Here is a 15,218-nt window from a genome sequence, read left to right as displayed (position 1 = left end):
ATTGACACCCCAAAATGACAATTTTGTCTTTTTAAGGACATTTTTATGTGTTTCAGGAGGAGATTTCCAGGAGCTCCTTGAAAACAAGGAGACCACGGGAACCCTATTATAAATTATAATGGTTTAATTTAATAATTTACACCTAGAATTAGCGCGGAGCTTTTGAACCTTCGGGGTCCACCACTGTGACAACATAGGCCTAGGGCTGGCCCTGATGATATCCAGCTCGCGGTCAACGAATTTTCATCACGCTGCTGCCCTTTTTTTTTTATTTGTTAACCTATAAACCTCGGTAAAACAGAAGTCATGTTCCAAAAGTCACTCAATAAAACCTACTCAGCCCAAAGATCACTGCCATAGACATCCCTTAAAGTGGTAGATAACTTCACATTATCTGGGAAGCATTGTATCAATTGACGCATTGTTTTAAAGAGAGTTTGATATGTGATTATGGATAGTCGTGCTTTTGGACGCCTTCAAGCGAGAGTGTGGCGAAATAAATCGCTCGCCTGTCTACAAAAATCAGTTTCAACCAGTATTCTCTCAACCCATCTATGTGGATCTGAGACATGAGTACTTTATAGAAAGCAACTAAGACTTCTTGAACGACTTCACCAAAGACCACAATACAAACAGCGATATTCTTGCAAAATGGTATGAAATTCGAGTCCGAAGATAAGTGAGGAATGCAGTATTTCCCTTTGCTGTGCAGCCCCAACTGTGATCTACATATTTTGCCACATCCAGAGCAAGCATAACCATTGTCCGCAGGTGGCCGATTTAGATTTTCTTTTCGCCGTCTGCGTTTGTTCTCGGCTGCAGATTTTCTTTTTGTCTCAAATGTGTATCCCGCGGCCTTCGTGAGAGACCTCCAGCTGTCTCGTTCGGAGGCCGCATGCAACCAGGTGCTCTCTTCTATGTTAGCCAAGGAAAGTTGACGACTAAGCTGGTCTTTGAAGAATTTCCGTGGAGCGCTTCTGTCACGTCGACCACCTTTTAGCTCACAAAAAAAGACTGCCTTGGCATTCGTTCGTCTCCCATACGGGATACGTGCCCTACCCAGTGCAACTGTTGGACCATAAGAAGTCCTTCTATACTGTCCATACCGGCGTTGGCAAGGACATCGCTGTTTGTAGTGCGGTCCTGCCACCGTATGTCCATGATGGAGCGCAAGCATCTTTGGTGAAAGCACTCAAGAAGTCTTAGTTTTTTCTGTAAAGTGTCCATGTCTCAGAGCCATAATGAATATATTAATTGCAATATTAAATGTCAGAAAGTAACAATTTTAGAAGTTACACTGCAAAGACTTTCTTACAAGCCTATAATAGCCCAATAGTTCTACATGAAAGAAGCAATGTAAAACGTTAAGACGTGAGCTGTGGTTTTCTATAGGCCTACTGTTGGGGTGACTTTCTATTCTAATCGCCATGTACACTTACATTGAGAACTGAAAGAACTAAAAAGCAACTCTTCGGATTGATAGTCTTTACCCGATAGTTCATTTTCGTAATTACAACAATATTCCCAAAATAACTTCGGGTAAATATCCTTCCTTAACAAATTATTCATCCGAGCGAGGCTCGGTCACCTGATATTTTGTAGTAATCAAACAAAGATCTTCCTTGAAACAAACTCAATTACAAATGGCTATATTGTTCATTTTAACTAAATTGGTGAGAGAAATGCAAGGAAAAAATTCTATGAGTTAAGTTTTGTGTGTGTGTGTGTGTGAGTGTGTTTGTGTGCTTACCATTTAAACACACGTTAAGGTTGACGGATGTGCCTAACTCCAGACCTCTTGTCCACTTTGAGGATCGGCATTAAATCAATGGTAGACCTCCAGGACAATATCACACAATGTTATAGAGACTACAGGATATAACATTACTACTTTTACCACTGGCTAGCACAGAGATTACAGGAAATAGTATCAATATCAATAAATAGCACATAAATTACAGATAGTACCAATAGCTCATAGAATGCAGGGCAGCAAAAAGCCCACTGGAAAACACATTGACCAGGTCCCTAGGTCAATTTAGTCATATATGTTATCCAATGACTTAAAGTCTGCCTAGCCGTTGGTTTTCCTAAACCAATTTGGAAAATGGAAAAGTCTTTTAGTCAGAGTTTTTTTCAGAAATTTTTAAAGACCTAATGATCTTACCGTAATAACATTTACATTATGCCTTATTATCACACGCGTGACAGCACACGATAGCAGCTGGCCAGGGGTTCGCAAACAGTACGAATTGATAGGTCAACTTGTGTGTTTTGTATACAGGTAATGGACCTCATTCACCAACCGTAAACAAACATTTAGTCACGTGATCATATTGTTAAAACAACGAAAAAAAAAAAGTGTCACGTGACAGCCACTGTGTATTAAAATTAGATTGTAATTTGTATAGAAGAGATAGAGAACCACGTGGCAAAATGTTGTTTGTTTACGATTAGTGAATGAGGTCCATTTTACATACGGTGAGAGTGGCTAGCCCCGGTGTCGGTGTTAGACCAAAAACCAATGTCCAATGCCCGATACGTGGCAAGCCCTTCAATGCAAAGAAACTGGCCCTAGTTGGTACAAGGAACGTAAGAACCCCTGAACCAATGGGGTAAATTGACCCAACTTTTAAAATATTTTGGAATGACATACTGGGAAATCGCAAACAGGGACGTCCTCGTATAACTTGGCTTCACACTTTCATGGAGGACCTCATAGCAGTGGACAACAAGTGGGAAGATGTTTTAGACATTGCCAGTGACAGCTTGCCCCTTAATGCACCGAACGGCTCTGGAGGATCTTAGTCTAAGGAAGTAGAGTGTGTGTGTGTGACTGTTGGACCGTACAATCTAATTAACTTAGAATACACGTAATTTAAACAAATTTTTAACTAGATGAGAATTTAAGGTAACATTTAAGAAACTTAAAGAATTTACTAACACTGACGTAAACAGTATATAAAAAGATCTTTGTACGATGTTATGTGATGAAATAGGCTCTAGCTATTGGGGGTCATTGTTCCAAGTCGATTGTTCAGTTTGCTTATTCTTTGATGGATCTTTATCTGTATCTTCACCGTGATTTTAAGTCACCTATAATATTTGGTGTCAGTTATCATTTGCGCAGGTGATATATATATATATATATATATATATTGTTGTTCAACTCTCATTGGGGCAGGTATTTTATTGAACTGGGTTTGAATAGCACTAGATCAACGAAATGTATTTTCTATGCTTTATTTTTTAAGTGTGTGCAAGTAGTGAGTTGGAATAGATTGATAGGCACCTCCGAATTCGCATATGTCATACTATTGTAGAGACACAGACTTCATCACTGACTGCAAACTCCATGTTTGTTTATTGTAGGATTGACAGTTGATAACAATGTCTTCCCGAGTTGTATAGATCTATATGCTCAACACACTGCTCTACACATTGATCTATACACTGCACTATTGCTCTAAACACTGCTCTCAAATTAAAACCTGGTAATGGCTAAGATAGTACATAGAAACATAGTCATCTCTGTGTTTTGAAACTTGAAAATGAAAATGATCTGGACAAAATGTCAAAATGTTTCAATTTATTTGCTAATGTAGGCTTGTGGTCTTATAAGTTGTTGTTTTTTAAGCTTTCTAAAAATTAGATTTATAAACTGCACAAGGACACCTTATCTAGAAGAACATTGCTAAGAGCTATCAAGATTTTAAGAATAAAACAACAGCCTATAACTCAAATGTCAAACATTTTACCATCGAAAAGAAATATTAGACACCGATCACTAAAACAAATGAAACAAGAAAAAAACTCTTTTGTTCTTTATGCAATTAAATTGTTGAACAGACTGTAACTAACTGTTGTTCATTTCACGTGCAATGTTTTAAGTGAACTTGTGGCATGAATGTATGTTTTGAGTGCTATCGTTTGGATGCCGAAACCTATTGTGCAATGTGTGGACAGCACGCAAGCGGCTAAATTTTGGGGGCGACCAGTGTGTTGTAATTTTGTTACTTAAAAAATAAAATTATCGTTTAATGAAAAAAAAAATGACCATGTCAAATTGTCTCTGAACAAAAGTAAATATTTTTAAATGTATTTATTGTGTTGTTATATGACCTAATATATTACATTAATTGAACATCGTCAATAGATTGTTACAGCAGCCTAAATTATTTTTTTTATCACCAATTAATAGCAATAACTGAATAATATTTTATAGACCTCAGATCTGATAAAACGAATTCGATGATATTATCCTGGCGGCAAGAGAACTGTTTTGTGTTATAGACGCTGATACATAATGCAGATGATAGGAAACCTCTAGAATAAGAGACAAGAAAACATGTTAGAGCGTATGATGAATTAAAATTATGTTCAATACACTTCTACCAGCTCTAAACTTTATGGACTTTTAGAGAACATATCGCTTACTATGGAATTTGAACAGTCGGTAAAGGAGTATTATGGCAAAGGATTCTATACACTAATGACAGTAAAGTAATATCACGGTAATGCTTCAGTAATTAGAGCAGTCGTAGGTGTCATTTTTATTTACAGAAAGAGTTTGGTTGGCGTCTCAGCATAAAGAAAAGAGATATTTTGTTTTATTAAAACTTTCCCTGATTTCAACACACCAATTTTAAGGACATTTGGAAGACCATCTGATTCAGGCACTTTATGTCTTTTGAGTATTCTTACGCCTTCTCAAACTTCATCAAGTGTTGGAAATCCATTATGTTTTGGTGGACTCAGAGGCACCCTAAAAATCCCGAATTTTAAAATCCCAGTCTTCACCAGGATTCGAATCCGGGGCCCCAAGTTTGGAATCCAAGCACTTTACCGCTCAGCCACCCATTGAAGTTCTGGAATATGTTTGTAGAAATGATTTATACTCAACTTGTTCAAATTAAGTAATTGTACTGCGAATTTTTCTAGCTCGACCACTGTCCCAATGTTATTTGAACGCAATCGCGTTTAAATACACTTATTAAAAAAAAAAGTTTTAAAAAGATAAACGACCTGGATTCAAAGACGACGCTCTAGCCTCCTCTATCAAACATGATAACTACTGTACTAGAGAAGTGCTTGTGATTCTAGAAGGTTTTATAGTTATGTATTGTTAGTTTCAAACTCTAAAGCAAAGTATAAAGGGGACTAATTCAGCTTATACCACCACATTAGTCAAGCAAAATGTCTTGTTCAGACACCAAACAAAATAATTAATTATCAATAGCTAATTAACTAAAGGTTATTTTTTTAGCGGCTCCCAAAAGGGGAAAAGACGCTAATAGTTTTGTGTGAAATGTCTGTCCGTCCGTCCGTCCGTCCTGTTTAGATCTCGTAAACTAGAAAAGGTAGTGAAAATCCGACCATTACAAGTTCTGATGCAAAAATGTTTTTTTTTTACAATGGTATTGCTAAGTTATGTAATTTCTGTCATACTAGCTAATACATTAAAAAAAAAAAAATTTGAAGAGAAAAAATACTTTTTTGTATGCATATAAGTGGAACATAATTTAAAACAACATTTTATACGTAGTTTTTCATATTATCGCGTGGACTGGAGTGGCGGTATATAGACATAGAACACTAAAGGATTTTTTTTTTACGGAATTTTTTTTTTCTTGAGGCTTTGAATAAGAGATTGACCCTTTACAAAACAATTAGCTCAATTAGATACTCATTATCAAACATCAGTTAGGCCAGGTTCACATCTAACTTCACTTTCACCTATCCCTTGGTCTACTGGACTGATGGGGCACCACACAGGATCTGTCAACCTTCTTTCTCCATTTGTCTCTGTCATTGTCTTTGAACGAATTTCATTCTGATCTTTCTGAAATCATTGAAACCTGCCTTTTTACCTGCCTGGGTGTACCACTCCGGGGACCGATTTTGAGTTTGTGTTTCCACGCAAACTGTTTTTATAACCTTGTTTAAATTGATTCTTGTATTGTCAGGGAAAATAAAATTTCAGCTCGGTCCTGGATTGGGTGTGGGAGAAATAACGTGTACACTTTTGTCAACGGAGCTAAATCATTGAAATATGTGCTGATGTCAGAGACCCTCACAATAGTAACGCTTTTCGTTTTTAACAGACAAACAGAGGTACATGGCCAACGAGATGCCACATTTCTTAGCAGCCATTGGGGTTTGGTACTCATTGGGGTTATGTGTACTCGAGGGGATACGGTTGGCTAAAAATTCCGAAGTTAATTAAACATACCAGTCTTCGCTGAGATTCGAACCTCAGGACGAGCTAATTAATAGTTCAGACACTATATGCGAGGATCACTGACGCTAAGTAAATCAAAATTAATTTGTGCAGCATGTATACTAGCAAAAAAATAAAATATCATATCCTTTTTAAATTACATATTATATGCGTGTACTCCTGCTGTTCTCTATATCAGAAATAACGAAATAAATAACTATCGTGTTTGTTCTAGAATTGGGGAGTGTTTGTGTGAATATAAAATAAATTGTTGTTTTGTTCCAGATTTATAGTTTTTGAAGAATAATAGATTTATAGATGTATAATTTTTAAATCGACACCTTGTATGACCTCATAACCAATTACTTAATTATTTATAAAATTTTATTTTGCATATTCTAAATATAACAAGGTTACAAAGACAGTTTGTGTGGAAACACAAACTGAAAATCGGCCCCCTAAGCGGTACACCCAGGCAGGTAAAAATGCAGGTTTCAATATTATCAGAATGAAATTCTATCAAGACAAATGACAGAGAAGAATGAAGAAAAAAGGTTAACAGATCTTGCGTGGTGCCCCAGCGGTTCAGCAGACCAAAGCAAAGGTGAAAGTAAATGTGAGGCTAGATGTGAACATAGCCTAACTGAAACCTTATAATGAATATCTAATTGATCTAATTGTTTTGTAAAGGGTCAATGTCTTATTCCTCAAGAAAAAAAAACATTTCGGAAAGATAGATGTATCAGTGAATTGTTTAATACATAATATGAAAAACTACTTAAAAATTTGTTGTTTTTAATTATGTCCAACTTATATACATACTAAATATTTTTTTCTCTTAAAAAAAAATAGTAAACATTTTTTGTGTGTAATTATAGTACGTAACGGAACTTACATAACTTAACAATAAAAATGTAGAAAAAAATATTTTTTTTGACAAAAAATCTGCAACCGTTTGCATAAATGTGTTTAACATACTATCATTGAATATAGCCACTAATGAAGGACCTTCCGTGTTTCACGTGTTTGTTACATTTAATAGTGAATAGTTGTAAAAGTGGTGTATTTTTATGAAAAACTGCTTGCATAAGTGATTTAAAAAATTAGATTTTCGCTTTCAGAAAAGAAAAAAGTAGCCGTTGCATCAAAACTTTGAAAGGTCTAAAATATTATGATGTCGGATTTTCACTATCTTTTCTATCTTACGAGATCTAAACAGGACGGACGGATGGACAGACATTCCACACAAAACTATTTGCGTCTTTTCCCCTTTCGGGGGCCGCTAAAAATATATAATTATACATTAAATATATTTAATACAGAACAATATAGAGCGTAGGTAAGGGTTCCCCCTTTCAGACCAGGTGATCTATGGGGCAGATGATGTAAAGGTCATTTGTTTCTGTGGATGCCATGTTAAATCAAAGCAAATGGACACTGCATGCGTGACCCTAATATTCTCCCGCTTAGGTTTCTGAGCAAAGTGGTTTTTTTTTAATAAGACGTTTCACGTTTTAAACGTTTTAAATTAACGTTAAAATCAGAAGTCATTGAGTATTGCGAAGTTTGACTCATCAGTATTCCTTGTTGACTTCATCAAGTTAACTTCTTTAGCAGACGTTTCAAATTACAAACTTAATTCTTTGTATGCCTTTGAAGGTAAAAGTGGATTACTTTCACAGTGTGGTGTGTTGCAAAATGCGTAAAGTTTACGGCTGTACCACTTATTTATGTCCTAGTTTTGTTTTTAAAAATTTACATAAATATTTACTGAAAATAGTTTCTAAATAAAATTAAGTGATTTTCAGTTATTGGTCACCAAACCAATTTATTTCAAGCATATCTACTGTGTTCTACTGGATCATTACTTAGATATTCAACACTATTAAAAACTGACTACAAAAAGTTGTTTTGTGGATATTTATATGTTTAAAAATATTCAATCTAAATATGGTTTGAATATACAGAAATATTATTTCAGAATTAATTTTAAACCATTTCTTAACTACTTACCCGAACCAAAGACTGGGGGCTGAGTGTGATGATCCCTAGGGCGGGGCACCATGCTGCAGCTTCCTGCAGGCCCCAGGCCTGGGGGGTTCGCGCCCATGGTTGGAAAAGATCGGACTCCATTGTACCTGCCGTAGCCTTGGCCCATCTGGGAGAACATATTGGCCGTGTCCGGGTAGGAGCACGGAATGCTACAAGGGTTACCCAGTCCGGAATCCATGCCGGTGAGTCCGCAGTTGGCTGCGTCAAAACTGGATTGGTTCAGGTACGAGTAATCCATGCTGTACTTAAAGTACTTTGGAATTCGACGCAAATCGCGGCGACAAAGTCGCTAGCACGGGAACAATGTCACAAAGTCTTCGAAAATGGTTCGTTTCTTGTTCGCAGAAATATCAAATCCTGGTGCACACTTCTACTAACGATAAATTCAAGAAGAGTAAATACATATAAATATACATCCCTTTTTGCGGGCTTTTGTTTCTAGATTGAGAAATTTTTTTTAACATATGAGCATTTATTGGGGGGTGAGAAGGGGGAGCTTACTCATTTCACTTTTAAGTCAATATGAAGTTTAATTAAACATGTTTATTGCGAAACACAAGGTGTTTGCACTTAGTGGAGACTTAAGTACTCTAAATAAAATAATGAATTGGGTTATTGCTACAGATTACAATTAATTTTTAAAAAAAAATAATTTTTATGTTTGTCACATTTTAAATTAAAAAAAAAAAAAAGAAAAATCGGAACACCATATTTCTAAACGCAATAGCCCTATAGGCTCATCGCAAATGAATTAAAGTACCATGAGACCCGAAACTACATATATTTACATATATTCATTAAACAACGAGCTTAAAACAATGTAAATGACAAATTATTTTTTTTTCTAAAACAAACGTGATTCATAAATATTATCGTATTCATTGCCGAGATTACACAAGAGAATTTAGCTGTTGCAGGAAGACAGACTAGCTCGCAGGAGCAACATTAGTTGTACTACAATGTTGTTGGTTTTTACTATTATATCTTTTATTAAGCAGTCAAGGTTGGTGAGAAGTTGTATGTTTTAATACGTGATCTTATATCTTCGAAATAATAAAAAACGATACTTGAAAATACCACGTCTATATATTTTTTTGTTTCATTTTTTTGGTCTTTAAAACTCAGCATAAAATCTATATCAAATATATAACAGAGTCCATCTTTTGTTAAAACAGAAACATTAGGCCTATGCTATAGATGTAGCCGAATCACTCAATTTGCCTTTTTAATAATTAAACAGAAGACTTTTTAGGTAATGAAAGAAAGATTTTCAAAATGAAATTATTTTATGAAATTATTTTTTGCTGTGTTGTTCAAACTAGCTGGCACATCATAGTCAGCTGGCATTACTGTTTGCTCGTCAACCGTGTACTAAAAACTAGTAGATAGTTTGGCTGTTAGATGTCTTAATAATAACCTGGGGGACATCTACGCATGAGAATTTAATATCTTATAGACCAAGCATCTTCATCATCATCATCATCATCATCATCATCGTCGTCGTCGCCATCGTCATCAGTGAAAGTCTGTCTTAGAGGTGATGTAACGATTCATCGTAGAGGTGATGTGACCAATTTCACTACACATAGCTAAAAAATAAATTTCATTTCGAAACTGTTTCCTTCCTCGCGTTATGTAAATGTCTTCTGTTTAATCAATACGGTCTAGAAACAACGTATCAACATTAGTATCGTATAAACAGCTTATCGTTCACTCGTTAGATAACGGGAAAGCTCATGGCATTAAAATAACGAAGTTTAATTAGGGCACCTTTGAGGGCATGTGTCATCAAGACTTGTGCCACGATGCCCCCTGTCTGGCACACACAACACACTGAATGCTTATTAACATTCACTTTTTTTAATAAAATTCAACACAGCACAAAAAAAAACAACATAGTTTTCCAATGCTTTAAAAAAAAAATGAGCATAATTCTATCAAAATAATCCCATTTCAGAATATCACACAAAGAATCTCAAAATTGTGGAAGAATTATCACGAATCAGAATATCCTGATACGTCATGTTACAAAGTTTTTCTTTTGATGACGTTAAATATAAAATTCCACTCCATTTCGTTTCATAACACTATATTTAGCTAGCGGCGGACATTTGGGCGTCCAACTTACACATAACATTTAATTTGTGATGTCCGGAAATCAGGTTTGCGCTCATCACTAATTAAATCTATCCATTTTTAAGCCCTATATTTTATTAGCGGAGGCACACAACAACGATCTCTGCTAGACGCGGCGGATTAATCTAATATATTCTCGAGCCGTAATGGAGAAACCGATACTAAACCCATCAAATGCCCGGCGACTGAGACATTGGATCATAATTTAATAGTTCAATTCTGGATTCACGTCGTTAATTTAATTCGGTTCTTTTTTTCGTTGCCGGGCGACGCTTTCTTATAGTGGCTAACCTAATTATAAGTTATCGTTTATTTCTGGTCTTTAGTTGTTTTTAACTGCTATAAATTAGACTAGTTTACTTTGTCGTGCAATATGCAATTAGAGCTAATTGAAGTATTTGAAATTAAAAGTTAAGAATCACTTTAGCACTGCAATTGTCCCCCGGAAGTATATGTACTTGTTGGCATGGTATCTCAGGCAATTCAGAACAAAAGTAAAAATAAAAACTGTATATGTTCTACTACGGTATAAACGGACTAGGCAAATTCAGTTAGGCACTTTCCTAGGCAACATAATTCTGTGACTGGGCAATGATGTACTAACCTACTCCTAGAGGGCACCCTTAATTCTCACCGGTGAGTCGGATCTTACAGAACTAACTTGATTTGATTAGAAAACCGACTGATCCTGAATCCTAAAAGAGAGAGAAAGAGAGAGAGAGAGAAAAAGAGATGCACTGAACTGAATTCTATCTGCCTTATATCTAATTTAGGCCCCCGCTCGGCCTTAAAACGATCATTGAGTTTAGAAAGTGAGAAACTTCTGCTTGGCGGACGCGGCTTATGTACGCGCGGGAAAATAATCGAATTCTCGGGGCATGCGCCCAACGCTACAGAGATTGTCAGGGAGCGCGACCGCCCCCCCCCTTCTCCAATCGCCCCCCCCCCTTCTTTCCCATCCGTCACCTTTTTGTTTTGTCTTCTTCCAGCCCATAACGGTCCTGCGAAAAATTCCAGACCGGGATGTTCATTTGGGCACCGCCTTTCGATCGATAGATTTGCCATCTCCAGGCAATAGAATGTTTCGGAGCTCAGTCAATCTCTTCCCCAAACCGTTACTGGTGCAAAAAGGGGCGGCAACTCGCACGGCCTCTAGGGTGAAAATCGATATTTCGAAATTAAAAGGGAGCGAATGTGCTGACGTGGTCTCTTCTTTATCCAATGGAGGTTAATAATTTATGAACGTACTGTGCGGGGGGAAGGGGAGGGTCGGCGTGGTTCTATTGTGACTGTTAACTTACTGTTTATTTAATCTGAGTTATTTAATGTTATCGCTGAATGGTCTTTAGTCTATTTATTAACTGGCCTGCTAGACCGGGAGGGAAGTTGATTTAATTAGAGCCTGTATTCCGGCTGGTAACAATGATGTTTGATTTTATGCGTAAGTCATCGCGCTTGTTTTGACCATCATTAATAGGACTAGATTTAGTAAGGGGAGACTAGCTTGAGGTGTAAAGGGAAAGTAATGCTAAGGTCTATACAATGCTTTCGAAAATCCTTGAATGAAACATTTATTTTATTTGTATATTTTATAGTTGATATGTACGCGAATAAGGTCTTTCTTTACCAACAACAATAATAATTAGCGTATGCTCAATTACTAAATTGTATTCTATAATCTAGAGAAGTGTTTGCCAAACTGTGTTCCTTCGGACCCCTGCGTTCCGCGAGGCCTGAATAGGTGTTCCATAAACTACTGGACTAATTAACTAGTAGCACACCACGTAAATTAATCTCTCTAAAAGATAAACAATCAGAATGTGCGGATGTGTTCTTTAAGGAAAAAAGTTCAGGAAAGACTGCTCTATCAATGTACACATTCAGTCTTCCAGGACAGCTCAGGACAGAGTGTTATGTTTGCCCTCATTTTAAAGAACATAGTGCTATGACGTAAATTAATACAGGGGCGGACTGGGTATCAAAATCGGACCGGGCATTACCATATAAACCGGCCCACAAATAGTATGTCATATATTTTCGGTGTGGGGGGGGATTGTTACCCCCCTCCGCAATTTATATCTATACTATAAAGTAGAATGTTTGGCGTATGTATGTATGTGACGAATAGACATCAAAACCGCTTGACCAATCTTGACAAAACTTGGCAGGAATGTTCCTAGGGTACTAACTTAGACCGTAGTGTATGTATTGTAGCCCTAAAACAAACCTAAGACCCTAAAAAAAAATAAAGTTGACCGACTCTATTAAAGCTATAGTATTTATGGATCTAGGCCATGTTTACAATGTTGACATGAGAAAAGATCGAAAGGATTTAGATCTAGATCTAATTTTAAGAAATACACTTTGCGCAGATAGTTTTTTACTTTGACACATGAAAATACAAAAAAAGGTCCATTGATTTCATTATATAATAAAAATAACCTTCAAATTTTTGTTTCAAAACCATTTTTTACATACATTAGTTCCTTATATCTGTGACTACAGATTTCCTGACGAACATTCTTTCATTAGACAATACCGTAATGTTTCTTTCCATCCCTAGATCTAAAACTCTAATTCAACTCTAAGATGATAAAACTTCTCTTCGCACAGATAGTTTTATACTTTAACACATAAACATATTAATTAAAGTCCATTCATTTCATATTTTGATCAAATAAACATTCAAATTTGGTTTTTTAAAGCATTTTTAATAGACTGCATTCGTTTACGAAAGCTGCGAAGTCGGGTTGAGATAGGCCTAGATCTAGATTCATTCATGAATCGCGTACTAAAAATTATTTCGTTTAATTGTTCACTTTATAATCCCATTCATTTAACAAAGCTATCGCTCTTTTCGTTTTTAATAGATATGAATGTATCGACTTCGGGTAAACCCATTTTCGCAAAACTAATTTTATTTTCGTAGCGAAAGAGAAAAAAACTTGAAAGCATCATTATCTAAGTTTAACATACATCTAAATCCAATCTACTAGATTAGAAATCACAAACTTAGACCCGCAGGCTAGTATAATATACATATTAGTGTGTGTGTATATATAAATAATCTTCATTACATTCTGATCTTTTATTCTTTCAAACGTTTTTTCTACCCTAGAATACTCTCTTCCTATAATTAGTGGAAAGACAGTACACACCGCCAAGGGACAGCTAGGGAGTCTGGGGGAGCGCTGTGAGCCTCCCTAGTGGGGCCCGGGCGAATCCCCGGAACCAAGCATCATTTCCGTTATTTTAAGCTTTAAAAAATGCATATTCTGAGGTATATACAGTGCAATTAGCCGGCTACTCTTCCGCTAAAAAAAAATCAAAAACTATATTTGCTATTCACTGGAGTTCAGCGACTGGTAGAAAATGGTAAAATGCTTTCGTTTTTGTATTGGAGAGGGGAGGGTAACCACAAAACCCCTTTTGGCTACGCTCATGAAATTTGGTGACTGCAGTTTGCTTAAGTTCGCTGCACTGGGGCAGTAAGTAAAGTTTCCCTTTCAGACAATTAGGTCTGAGGCAAGTGATGGTTTGAACCTCTCCCATCCGACTACGCCCATGTGTTATATTATAGGTGTAAGCCTAATTCTCTACAAAATATATAAAGTTTGATAACGCATCGAAAACTGGATGAATGCATTCGTAGGATTACATAATGTATTCTATTTATACATGTAGGCCTATGTAGTCTGGAAACTATAAACAATACAATAGCAGACTAATGAGTTTGAAGCTTTTTGGTATTACTTGTAGATCAAAAATGTCATTCTTTACCTTAATATAAGTATTCTTGAGTGTGTCTATGGCCATCGAATAGGACGATACATCACTGATGAGCATATAAACCGTAGCAGAGACGTGATTTTTCAACAACTTTAGTTTAAAATCTTCGTTAATCCTTGATGGACGAAATAAAATTCTGAAATGTGTCATACCAGTGAGTCCATTTTTCTGAGGCCAGAGGAGCATTAGGATCAATGTCCAACTCTTTCGGTCTGAGTAATTTATCCATTGTAGATTAAGGAATCCAACACTAATCCATATACATAATTTTGTCGAATAAATTGTAATGAAACAACAAATACTAGTATACCAATAACATGGCTTTATTCGACAAAATTAGACTACAGTAAACAGTGAATGAAACCAGCACGTCTCGCATAACACTGATGCAGTACTATATACACACACACACACTGGACATGAAACACACACACTGGGCATGACCTTCTGACACACTGGACGCACGCAGAAAATCAACTCATTTACACTACACAGACGTTTCTTAAAAAAATAAGATAGTTACGTCCTACGCATTTCATGTGTCAATCTAGTCATGTATGTTGATCTGTGACTTCAAATATGTTAAATCATTTGTTTCCTGGCCGACTCAGGCTACCCATTCCATTAAAAGATAAGAGAAAGCAGAACGGTTTAAGAGGTACTTACTTATTGTGAAAAGCTCTTGCTTCGCCCTAGTACATTCTCAAAAACGCGATTTGTATATATAGGAATATACCAAACCCATTATTTAAAATATAAATTAAATCTCCTTTCATTAAATATCGGGTGTGACAGCGCTATATAAATTATTGTAATTATTGTAATAATTTTCATCATTAATGACTTCATACTAACCATAAATTCGCCATTAATTATAATAGTATAAAATTTATTTAGATCTAGATTTATTTTTTAATTAAATGATATTTTTTTGTGAGCCTTAGGTGTAGTATTTTTAGATCTATGTTATTAAAAATTAACAAAAAGAAACATACTATTTCTTTTCAAATCGTAGAAAGTA

At 36.0% G+C, this 15,218-nt stretch overlaps 1 protein-coding gene across 4 annotated transcripts in view; it reads right to left on the bottom strand.

Moving 5' to 3' along the window:
- LOC106065211 (paired mesoderm homeobox protein 2B-like) overlaps positions 1–11,246 on the bottom strand; it is a 56,056-nt gene extending 44,810 nt beyond the window's left edge. Inside the window, exons 1-2 of one of the 4 annotated variants that reach the window (XM_056039687.1) lie at positions 11,013–11,246; positions 8,234–8,645 (exon numbers count right to left, since the gene is read on the bottom strand). In XM_056039687.1, the coding sequence (XP_055895662.1) occupies positions 8,234–8,510 (277 nt within the window). In that variant the 5' untranslated portion in view covers positions 8,511–8,645; positions 11,013–11,246. Of the gene's footprint in view, positions 1–8,233; positions 8,646–10,042; positions 10,967–11,012 lie in introns of those variants that run through there. The other 3 variants (XM_056039686.1, XM_056039688.1, XM_056039689.1) reach the window with 3 other exon arrangements.
- Between the last annotated feature and the right edge of the window lie 3,972 nt (positions 11,247–15,218).

Source organism: Biomphalaria glabrata, chromosome 8 (genome assembly GCF_947242115.1).
Source record: "Biomphalaria glabrata chromosome 8, xgBioGlab47.1, whole genome shotgun sequence".
Classification (NCBI taxonomy): Eukaryota; Metazoa; Mollusca; class Gastropoda; family Planorbidae; genus Biomphalaria; species Biomphalaria glabrata.
This window is presented reverse-complemented; position numbering and strand designations above follow the sequence as displayed.